Raw genomic sequence first — 12,084 nt, 5'->3', positions numbered from 1 at the left:
GGAGACTTGGAAGACGTGTGGTTTTGCTTGTGTTCATCGTACTCTAGAAAGCTCTCTCCAGTCTCTCTCCTCCCTCAGTGCTGCCTGTGAGGACTGCTCTGGTTAAGAGGAGAAAGTCCCAGATGGTGGCAGATTGGTGGTATAGCCTGGCAGAAAGGGAGGCTTCATGGAGCGTCTAGAACAAGCCTTGCTTACTCCAGCAGAATTACAGGATAGGGCTTCTTTTGTTTGTTGTGAAACAGTGAGGGCAGATAGAGACTATGTCCATGGGAAATTTATTCTGAAATAACAGAGGAGAGAGGGGAAAAACTTACTACAGCATAAGGCTCCATAAACTGTAGTTATCCTTACTCCAAGTGTCTTTAGCTGATGGTAGGCTTAGACAATAGTAGGACAGACTTCCCATCGCTGTTCTGTATATGAAAGGAGCTTGGATTCCCCAGAGGTTCTTAGTACATTTAGCAGCTTTTTCAAAGTTGTAAGGAAAAAATTGTATCTTAGTTGCTTTGGTAAATGTATTCTTTTAATTGACTCCTAGAATTACAATCATCCTAGATTTAAGGGTAGACTTTTTTCCTTTGTTTACTGAGTTCTCAAAGGGATGAGCTAATTATATTACAGCAAAATCAAAGCAGCTGTGTGTATGCCCTGTGTAGCTCTTAAACATTTGCTGAAAGTTATAACAGGTGGTAGCTGATCATAAATAATCCTTTACTCTATTATGTTAGGCTTCAAACTTGCAGCTAAGTTGTCCTCTGTCTCCTCTCCCTGCTTTTCTGTGAAGATGGTGTCTATGGGTTTTTCGGAGGGCAATACCTGGTGGGCCTCAGGACATTGTGCTGAACACTGAAGCAAGCAAGATAATTTCCACAGTTGCTATCTGAGTAAAAATGAGGTTTTGTTGGACCTTCCTCCCAGCCACCCTCGTGGCTTTGTTCATTCTGGCTTCTCTGTTCTGTATTTTCCCCTCCATTAGCCCCCTTTTGCCAGCCCACCACTTTGTCATATGTGTAAATGTCAAGTGGCTTTAAAAATGAATCAGAACATGATTTCTGTTACCCTCAGGTGTCTACCTCCATCTCTGTACTTGCCCTCTAAAATGCTTTCTGTAATTACTTGGTATGGGCTAAGTTGGACTAATTTAGTAACAGATAAGTGTAAAGTGAATTACTGGAACTTATTCAGTTCCTCGGCCAGATTTCAAACTTCTCACATATTTTTCCTTAGTTGTAACAACTAATATGTTTAGTACCTCATCCCACACCTTATTAGCATCAATGCCAGGATTTGTGAGGGTTTCCAAGAGTACTCATTTCTCATTTGTTCTCAAACTAGGCCAAAACACAAACTTTATAAAAACAAATTTACTTCATTTTCCAGGAAATTAGTATTTGTTATTTATTTCATTTTCAAGCTTTTAAAGACATTTTATATTAAAGGTTATATTATCTATAAGTATGCTATATTAAAGTATAAAAATACAATGAAAATTAATAATAATTTTAAATTTAAATATGAAATGCAAATATAGACAGATGAAACAGCTAAACCTTTCAAGATTTTTGTGGGATTTCCTATTTATATTTTCAACCCAATAGTTTGCCAAGGTGAGCATGAATTTGCAAAATGTTTTGGTCTACCTGAGACTTCTTTTTTTAATTTCATCAAAATCTCAGCTACCAAATGTCGTCTTCAGTTATATGAGCAGGCTTCTTTACTGGAGTGAAATAACACGATGATGTGGCTTTAAGGAGCTGGGTTGGCTTGTTCAGTGAGCATGGATTTACTCAAAGGGCTCTGGAGGCTCAGAGAACTCACAACTACAAGGTATTTAGCAAGCTAAGAACCCAACAAAAAGGTAAGATACACTGTCAGGGGGCTGACTGATAAATGAGGATACTAGAAGATTAGGTCTATATAGAGTAGAAAAGGGCAAAGAAGAGGTGAAATACAAGTGTACAAATAAAAAGGGAAAGACTGTATCTGAAACTGACTTGGGAATCTTCATAGAACATCATGAACCCATGCAGCTCATTGCCATAAGGTATCAATGAGATTAAATACATTATATACATGGCTTCAAGATTTTGCAGTTACAGGAAAGCAAATAAGATTTCTAAGGCACAGAAACTCTCCTTACATTAAGTTGGAAGGCCACCATTAGGATGAATCTTTCATTAGGTAAGTTATGCTGTAATTGCCTTCAACAACATTTCTTACTGGTTTGATCAGATGAATCAGCTCTGTTTGATAATGAATTCTAAACTGATCAGACTGCGAGTGCAATGTGGTTGGGAATTCCTGTCTTCCTGTTGGTCTGCAAATTTGCGTCTCACTTTGTGCACAAAGAAGATATGAAGCTGACAGATGACCAGAATACCCGTGGCATGAGTTTCATTGCTGGTAGCTTCTGTGCTAAGGCAGAAAAAAAGTGATTTGCACGAGCCTTCTTTCATGGAGTTTATGTACTGTTGTTCAGTTGTCAGCAATGGGTACATATGTAGAAAACTTAAATTCTGGTGACAGAGAACTATGTCTTCTTGTCCATTATCTGTTAGTAGCCCTCATGTGAAAGTATTTCCTGTTTAAACCCTGTTGTGGCTGAAGTTCTCTGAAATAAGTTTTATTTTAGCCTGTTCCAATTTAGCTACTTTTCTGCTGTACTGTGCTGTCTACATTTTGAACATGGTATGTGAAGAGCCCCACAGAAGCACAGAATGACACTTTCTGACCAACAGACCACTGACAAGGAGATGACGCTTCAAAGGAAAGCCTCGTTTGGTTAATGGAAACAGGAATGAGGAGCCCCAATCTCAATAGCTGTGTATTCCAGTGGCTTCTCCCGCTGATATCTTTAGGAGCAGCTCTAGCACGTCCCTTCTGTGGGGTGGAGCTTGTCAAAAGCTTAATGCTTCCTCCTGACCTCCAGGGAGCCCTGGTTGATACCACAGAGTCTTGGCCTGGCTGAGAGAAAGTGCAGAAAACACGCCCTTCCCTGCAGAACGTAACCATCACCAGAAGTCACCTTGTGAATCCTGCTCTTGAGTAGGGGCTCTCTTAGGCAGCCACAGGGAATTCTGTGGGACTTCAAAGCAAAACACATTTTAAGAGTTTGCAAATATGTTCATGTAATTCCAGAGTGTCAGCTGGAGGCCTGAGATGTCTGAAATCGTTTTTGTGGTAGAAAATCCCACCCAGCTATAGTTTTGCTAAAATCTTTAGCTGTAAACACAAAGCTTCTTTCCATATTTTCTCTGAGTGATAACTGTTTCTTATGTCTCTAGTTTAAAAGACTGCATTTAGACATTTGTGTAACTTTCACTCACTACAAGTAGTCATGATAGGAAGGAATCAACCAATTTGAGTTTAAAGAGTGAAGTTAACCCCAGCTGTTTTAAACGTTAAATCTGAGCCCATAAAACATATGCCTTAGAGTAAGTTTTTTACAATCATGTAACTGATTGTATCCAGTAAGTAAGGATCACTTTATTTTTTTCTAGCATAATAAAAATATAGAAATGGATATCTGCAATATTGTGCCAATTTAATTGCTTAACACGTTTGGTATCATTACAACAGGTTCCCCTGAGCAGATGAGGTCTCCCTCATGAGAGATACTAATGCTAGAAGGCCTTAATAAAGCAAACGTGAACTGGACAGCACCTCATGAAAAGTAGCTCAAGGATAGTACCAGGTGATTTGGCAACTCTTAGCATAGCAATTCCTGTTCAGGGTTTGTTTGTGAGCAGGTGTGCTGACCCTGGAGGTAGATTGGAGCCCTAACAGTCATTTTCTTCTCACACTGCACAGAAAGGCACTAGGCAATTATCACTTGAGAGTTTTTGTGAGTCAGCGTTGTCCCACTGGGGAATACCAGGGTAACTTGCTAATGGTTTCAGAGCAGTTGGGCATGTTAGAGCTGGCAACATGGTGGACATTAGACAGCAGATGGTAGGAAAGAAGCAGGTATTTTCCCCACTGAGAAGCCTGTAAAACCCTTGTCTTGTACATGTATTCGCGTGTGTGTATTCACGTTTTTGTGCACCTTTACAGTCTCTTTCTTTGACACCAATCTTTCAGAGAGGCTTCAAGTCCTAGTGCTTAGTCTTACAACAAATCCTTCTTCACCTAATGGTTGTTGAGGAAACTGTAACCTCAGAGCGGAACTAAAAGGCTCAGAAACCCAGGGGGAACAAAGAAGTTATCAGATTTGTTTCAGGTGTTATGGTTTCTAAATAGCTTTTGAGGTATTTTTTTCTTCACTTTTTAAGGGCTTAATGCAAGAAATATTCCATATAATACATAATAATCCGCCCAAATCAAGTAACAACCACTGCACAAAAATGAACAATGAGTCATTAGTAGAGCAGGACATGAGCTTGTATTTTTGGAGTCCTTTTCTTCTGCCTTGGTGACAGGACTAGCCTCTTTCTTTGCATAAAAAACATGTAATAATTTGGTCTAGACTCTTTTATTCTAAGCCACAGACAGACAGATAGGAAAAAAAATTCCAGGAAAGAGCCTGCTGTGCTACCCCATTTTTCTGTGCTCTCTTTAAAGGAACAGAGTAGGGGCTATAAGCAGGCCTTGAACCAGAACAGGCTCTGGAAATATCTTAAATGAGCCTCACAAAGTTAGAAGGTTCATTTATATTACAACCCCATGCTTGGTTTTGGGATAGTTATTTACTGTTTCATACAACAGTAAATGGGAGAGAAGGTAAGCCACAACATGACAGCAGAATATTTTTTAAATCTTCTGGGCAGGACCTGTAGGAGTTTTCTTTGTAAGTCTGTTCCTTTCTTCTGAAATCTTCTAACCAAACTACAAGTTGTGGGTGGATAGCATGGGGTGGGTGGTAAATGACAGACAAAAATAGCTCTCAACATGACAAAGGGCATGGCCATTGTGGCCTGTAATAAGGGGAGTGAACTATGATGAAGATGAACAGTTATAAAGTATTAATTGCTATGTGATGGTTAATTAATATATCCTCAGGTTGTGATAGTCTTAATTAAAAAAATAAATTATATTCACTTCAGTAAGATTAATTTCAAGATATGATACCATTGAGTAAGTGCATAGGCATTAGAATTCTGCCTGTGAAAAGCATGTTAGTTAATTCTAGTCCTGGATAAATTTGATCCATGGAAATTGATGATATTCATCTGAGAGAGCTTACCATAAAAATACTTTTATAGGGGACCTGGATTTGTAGCTTACTAATAGTCTGATGAAGCTGAAGGGAACAGAAGTGTTTCTGTTGTTGTAATATGAGGGTCTGGGGCCTTGAGATCAGCAATTCAAAATTAATGAACACAGTTTATATATATACACTGCCATACTCCAGTAACATCTTACTCTCGAAATTTCTTTCTACCGGTAAAGGTCTCCTTACAAAGTTTGTAGCAACATCTATTTTTTTCCCTAGTGTTGTTTATGCCGAGAACTTCAATAAGGAAGCATCACTCCATAAAATGGAATCTCAGTAGCCTGCCTTGACTCTCTTCTGTAGTGTAACACATACAGTCATCCTTCTATTCCCTACCTGAGCAATGGCACTGCTTAAAATCCTGTCTTGGACAATGGAAACTAAATGCATTTCCCTACACAGGACTGAACTCTGACAAAATGTGAGCCACAAGAGACAGATTCTATCTGTGGACTTGACCAAAGCAGGGAAGTCTAAAGACTGGCTTTTAGAGTGATCTCATTTCCATGGCATAGTTTGGAAGTGCTGTAATTCCATGAGTTATTCTAAGAGGTTATTTGTGAGACCCCTGGTGGCCTAGTGGTTAGCGTGCAGGACTTTCACTGCTGTGACCACGGGTTCGAATCCCGGTCTCCTGGCCTGATGGAGGTCGTTAGCCCTGTGTGGCCATCCATCTATGAGAAGGACACTCTAAACAAACCTACGTCCTGAGGACCTCACTGCCATTGTCCAAGCTTGCTTGGCCCCGGCAGATGAACCTTAGGATTAAAGGGTGGGCTCAGTTCAGCGCAGGCTGTGTCTCACCTAAAAAATCCATTGCGCAGGCTGGAAAGGTAAAAGACCTTTCCCCAAATCTTCGTTCGCGAAGATGGGCCATTATTTGTGACAAAAAGCCCATAAATTGGCTGCAGTGCAGGCTACATCCATGTGGTAATATGAGAGGAAGTTTACTGCAGGAGTGCATCTGCCTCTACCTCTCCTGCACCCCTCAAGCTCCTCAAATGCCATTCCTTTTCTCTCACTGCCCAGAGCTCTTCCATGCCTGCTTGTGATAATGTGGGTATCATCCTGGCATGGTATGAAGTTTGTTTTTTAAGTACCTGAACTTTTGAAGAGGTATTGTCTGAAGTATGGGCTTTACAGCTGTAATATGATGTAGAAAGCTCAGAATCAGATTGCTTTTGAGCAATCTGAGTCATGAGTTGACAGTAGTGTCAGCTCTAACTAACTTGCCCTTCAGTTCTCAGATTTGTGCTGTCATCTTGGTATCCATTTCAACAGTATCTGCCTTCTTTACATACAAGAGACAAATGTACCACTTTATTCAGGTTCATAGTAGCTTTATTAAAATTCAAACCCTTCTGTTTGCAGCATGTATCAGTTTTAAACAAATAAGACATTTATATGTATTCCTACAAGTTTGTGAAATACAGATTCCAGATATGGTTTGTTCTTACTCAGAGAAAAGCAAAGGGAAAAGCAAACCAGTTGTTTCAGGTTTGTCTAATGTAAGGATGAAACTGAAGTAACTTCACAGATATCAGTGGGTAGAATAAGTCTTCCCTAGGACAAGACTGAACAGGCTTATATTCCTAGAGTTACACTGAGTTACTCCTCATCATCCCTTGATGAGAGTATCCCTACATCATTGTAAACTGAGATAATGCTGCAATATTTTTGTAAAAATAGAAGGCTCAAGAATCTTCTTCTCAGTATTGCACTGATCAAGAGATAGCCTGAAGCATGAAATTAGTTTGCTTATAGATTATATAGATATGACTAAACATTAAATTATATAGCACCTTCTTAAAACCAGCACTCAATTAAGAACATTCTGATCTCCACCAGGATGGAGGTCTACACTCTGCCAGCTCTATGAGAAGTCAACTTCTTCCCTCCAGTATGTCAAATTATCTGTCATTCACCCTTAAATGCCAGACTGGTTAAGACAACAAGGATGAAAAGGTGTCTACATTCAGTTGTAAATAAATATTAGCAAACATTTCAGAAAACAAATAGTGTAACAGAGTTCAGCCCTAAAATGAAGAAATCAGCAGACATTCAACCAGTGATGAACAGATTCTGTGAGTTTGTGTTTGTTCACAGATTTTATTGTCACTTAATAAATAGGAAATAAAAGCAGATACTAAGGTTCTCTTCCCTGTTATCTGCAGCACTGCTGATGCTTCCAGCTGGTTGGCCTTAGATGCTTATCTAGGACAGGATTATTTGCGTTTGGTGGTAAGTTTTTCTTTTATCTTCTTCATGGCAGTCTGCACCCATTTCTGATCAGCACTTACGCAGATCTTGATACCATTTCTAGTGATAAACCTATAGGAAGAAAGAAAGCAAACCAAGCGGCCATTAAATTCCAGTCTCTAAATTCAGATTTGCTGTTCTTGGTTTTCATGCAGAACATGGGGAAAAAAAGTGGTTAAACAATTTCAAATGCTGGAGTTTGTAGATGTTAGCTGGAGTAACAGAAGCAAGCGATGTTAGTTCCCTATTCATGGCATGGGTATATGTGGAACATACATGATGATGTGCATACATAATGATATTAAAAAAAGGAGCATACCTACTGTTCTGAGACTTCAGATTAAATCATGATGAATATTAATGTCCCAGTAGTAGATCCCAGAAATGATAAAAATGCATGCTAGTGAGCTCATAAGACCAAACAGAGCTCCTAGGAGTTAGAGTAACCCCTTATTCTTTCACATGATCTTCCCCCGTGGCTCAATTCAGTGCACTGCTCCACCCTTGCTGAGATTTTTCCCCACTTGCTGACCACCAAGGATCTGACTGTTCAGTGAGCTTTCTGCCCATATTCATGAACAGCAGACAACTCCCAGCTCTCTGAGGCCCACTCATGTCCCATCACTCCCTCAGCTGTCAGGTGAGTCCTTCATGGGAGAACTGGAAAGGTGACCCGAACTTGGCAGATTTAGTGAGTTGGGCCATGATGCCCCTTCCCTTTTCGTTGGTAACATGTTTGCATAGGCAAGTCTGAAGGTAAACTGTGCACTACGTACTTACATTACAGCATTTGCTTGAGTGTGCTTTTCGTAGCCTACAAGATTTCGGATGCTCAGTTGCTTTGTAACCAGATCTACACAAGTGGCTTTGAGCATGGACTGACTTCCAGCACTTCCTAGAAGGGAAACAGTAGATAAATAAAAAAGGGAATAAATACTATATTTATATTTAACCATAATTACTTAATAAATTATGAAATCGAGATGATGTCCAATTGTGGTAAGAATGTGTGAGTCTTATGATTTACAGCCACAATACCACTTATACAAGAGAGCTTGAGCTATGTTTTGTGATGCATCCTACCACCTGTAAAGTTATTGCTCTTTCAGTCAAGATACTAATCTTCACCTGTTAACCTGAACAATTGTGTAATAATTCTGCCCCTAGGGAGTGACTGCTTCTGTAGCAGAAAAGGTATTTGGTATCATTCATATTTGGGTCTGTGTCATCTGCAAATAAGTGTCTGTATGGAATAGTGCTTAGAACTGGCACCTTTACTGGATGGATTTCTATATGGCATCCAAACCAGTAATTCCCCCTGCTTTCCAAGTGAAGAAAGGAAAGCAAGGCTAGTTCTCTCACAGTGGACATCCAAAAGTAGTGTTAAAAATAATTGTTGAAAGAAAAGGAGGTATATCTGCCAGAAGAACTAAGTGCCTACATACCTTGCTATAACTCTGGTTTCATAGGCCATGGAGTGCTACTTAATCCTTGCTTTCCTCCAAAGTTTCCATACAATTGAGGGAAATGTACTGGTAATTGATAAAGAGGATCATGACATTGGTGTAAAATTTTCTGGGCAGTTGGTATCTTACATAATGATAACTCAAAATGTGAGCTCATTTAAATGAGATGGAGTATATGGATACATGTAAGTCTCCACTTGCTAGTTTTGGGTTTTCTCCTACTCATGAAAGAGAGGTTTGGGAAGTGTAAGTGTAGAAGACCCTTTCAAAAGAGCTATTACGAGGAGATTAGGGTTTATTTCACTTAAGAAAGCTTCCCTGCCTGAAAAGAGGGTTATCTTTCCAAGAGACAGTTTTAGATATTTTCTCCTCCTGCATTGCAGAGAAGGTCTGCTTGGTATGAGAAAAGTTCTTGTGGACACTTTTGAAGGCCCCCACAGTGAAGGGGAGTGGAGGTAGGGACAATAAAAGCCCTGAGAAGAATACAGGGCGTGGCATGTCTTTTCCTAGGCCAGGTGCAGATTTCTGTTCTCAACTTTGGGAATAAATTCTCCTAAATCCTTTCACTGCTTGGTATTTTGGTGCTACCTGAGCACATTTGACCCTTACAGGAAGACATGAGGGGGGACAAACAGAACATTGCTACACTCTGAGGTTTCTTTCCAAAGAATTTAAAGAGAAACTGGCTTGAATGAAGTCCAAGAGCTGTTCAGGTGCCCCTTGCATTATCTCATTATCTGTGAGCTTTTCTTTGTTTGAAATAATTAGAATAGCTGAGACGAACACACATCAGCCTTTGGAGAAGCTGTAGCATAACCAGTGCACAGGTACTGGCAGAGTTGCTAATTCTTGAGGGTTTGTTTGCCTGAAGGAATAGCTCTTCTGATCTTGCTTTAGTCACAAGTAGCACAACGCATTTTTTTTTTAATGCTTCATTACAAGCACCTTACTGTCTCAGACTGGTTTTCAAAATGTGGCATCAAGAGAGCTCAAAGATATTTAAGCCGTCCTTACTCAGCCTGGAACTATTTTCTCTGCTAGCACAGTATTTTCAGGGAATGGCTGCAGGGAATACCAGCAGAGCTTCTCTAAGCCTGGGAACAAACCCCAACTGCTCTGCACCTGAAAAGCTATGCTTTTTCAGGTGTATTTGTTTTCTTTATCATTCTTTCTGGTCCTTTTTCTATTGCTTGTAGACCAGCTCAGTGTGCTCTTTCAGCCTTGGTGATGTTTGATGGCAAATTCTACAACCTGGAGAATGACATTGGGAACCATCAGCCCGAGATGCAAACGCACATGTTGCCAAGAGCAGTATCATTAATCAACATCTGAGAACGTGTATGATGCAGCTATAGCAGCACTGAGTCCACGTACTCAGCTTGTAGCTTCCTAATGTTGTGAATGCTTAGCAGGTGTCAGTTTGGTTTTAGTGTGGTTTTGTGAAGATAACTTTTCTCTGTGTTTCTCTCTGCATGTTTGTGGGTTTGCATACGGCTTCTATGAGTGTTTTTTTTTTAATGTGCTCATTTGTGTGAATCTGATTATGATATGATGTATTATCTAAAGGATGTATCTCCATGTTTTCCATGATGTTGCATGGAAGATCCATGATCTCTCCATGATCTGACCTAAACACCACTGTAGACAGACTGATTTAAAACATGGCTAATAAACATGGCTAATTTTAGTGTTCATAAATGGTCTCAAATAAGATGTTAACTTGTATGGTTCTGTGAAGAGAGAGAAGATATTGTATAAATCCATTACTGCCCTGTTCAGTTTTTGTTCATGGTTTGCCTGTCCGTACCAAAAGATTTGTCTTGACAAAAGCAAATAGGCAATAGGTGATCCAGAATCGGAAGAACTTTTTAAAATAGGGACATTAGAGGGATCAGGCTATACAGTTAGAGAAACATAAATAACAAATAATATAATAACATTCATATAAAAGTGGTATATATGGAAAAAGAAAAAATGTACATATAATTCAAGAAATATTTTTCATGAAATATTATTAACCTATAGTACTCATTGCTATATGGCATCAGTGAGATTAAAAGACATTGTGTCTTCAAGATTTCATGATTTTAAGAGGGAGAATCATGCACAGAAACCCTTTAAGTGCTCTAAGGCGCTGAAAGTCTCCTTACCTAAAAGCAGAAGCCAACCACTAATTGTCAGGACATCAGATGAAATCTCCCATAAAGCTGCCTTTCTTGTGGTTCTGATCTGGATTTCCTACACGTTTTGTCTTATAAATCAGCTCTGTCTGAGAAGGAATCCTGCTCATCAGACCACTGGTGCAACGTGATGCAATTCCTGTCTCCCTGTGGGGTTGCAAACTTACCTTTCACTGTGTGCCCAGTGAAGATGCCAAGGCAGAGGATGATGAGGAGAGCTGCGGTGTGGAGCTTCATTGCTGGTGCCTTCTGTGTCAAGGCAGAGCAGAAAGTGGCTGTTGTCTGCCCTCTTTCCAGAGTTTTTATATTGTCATTCAGTGGTCAGTTCTTGAGTTCACTTTTGTGGCTGTCATGGAGGGCCTGACTGTGAGTGGAAGAACTGAGTGTCAGTACTTTTTCTGGTGACAGAGAACCACCTCCTTTCCCCCCTCATCCTTTAGTAGCCCCCCTGTGAAGGCTTTTCCTGCTCAAACCCACTGTGGTTGCACTTGCTTCTGTGCTGTGAGTAGGGTTTATTTCAAGCTGCAAAAAGTGAGAGCTCTTGTTCTGTAGTGGAAACCTTTCAGAAAAGTTCCTGTCCTTTCACACCTCCATTTTGAGACCTTTAGCTAAGCCACACTGCAGAGACACAGAGTAACATTCACTTCTTTGACCAATGGACCACAAAAGGGGGAACTGTGAGCCAGAGGAGGATGGAAAGAGGAACGTCTTGGCTCTTTCCAGAGTGGCTGTGGATAGCTGGTCACGATAACACATAGCTTTGGAGGGGTATCACTGCTATTTCCTATGAGTGGTGGAGGTTGTCAGAACTCTTCTGTTTGCTCTGTGATTTGATATGGCCAAAGCTGATATCAGCATGGGAGAAGCAAGAGTGAACACACTTCTGCCTACGGATCCAGATCCACTAAGTCTCCTGCTAATCAGGCATTAGTACAGTGGTTTCAAAAAGGACTAAGATTTTATAAAG

General features: G+C 40.1%; 1 protein-coding gene across 1 annotated transcript; it reads right to left on the bottom strand.

Annotated features, from left to right (window-relative positions):
* Positions 1 to 7,051: 7,051 nt before the first annotated feature.
* LOC113962123 (lymphotactin-like) lies at positions 7,052 to 11,489 on the bottom strand. The gene is made up of 3 exons (XM_027672927.1): positions 11,285 to 11,489; positions 8,252 to 8,366; positions 7,052 to 7,543 (listed from the first exon to the last, which is right to left on the bottom strand). The coding sequence occupies exons 1-3, from the start codon at positions 11,352 to 11,354 to the stop codon at positions 7,438 to 7,440; spliced, it is 291 nt and encodes a 96-aa protein (XP_027528728.1). The 5' UTR covers positions 11,355 to 11,489; the 3' UTR covers positions 7,052 to 7,437.
* Between the last annotated feature and the right edge of the window lie 595 nt (positions 11,490 to 12,084).

Source organism: Neopelma chrysocephalum, unplaced genomic scaffold (assembly GCF_003984885.1).
Source record: "Neopelma chrysocephalum unplaced genomic scaffold, ASM398488v2 Primary Assembly neopelma1_108690, whole genome shotgun sequence".
NCBI classification, from domain to species: domain Eukaryota; kingdom Metazoa; phylum Chordata; class Aves; order Passeriformes; family Pipridae; genus Neopelma; species Neopelma chrysocephalum.
Note: the sequence above shows the minus strand (reverse complement) of the source record. Positions and strands in the feature narration are given on the sequence as shown.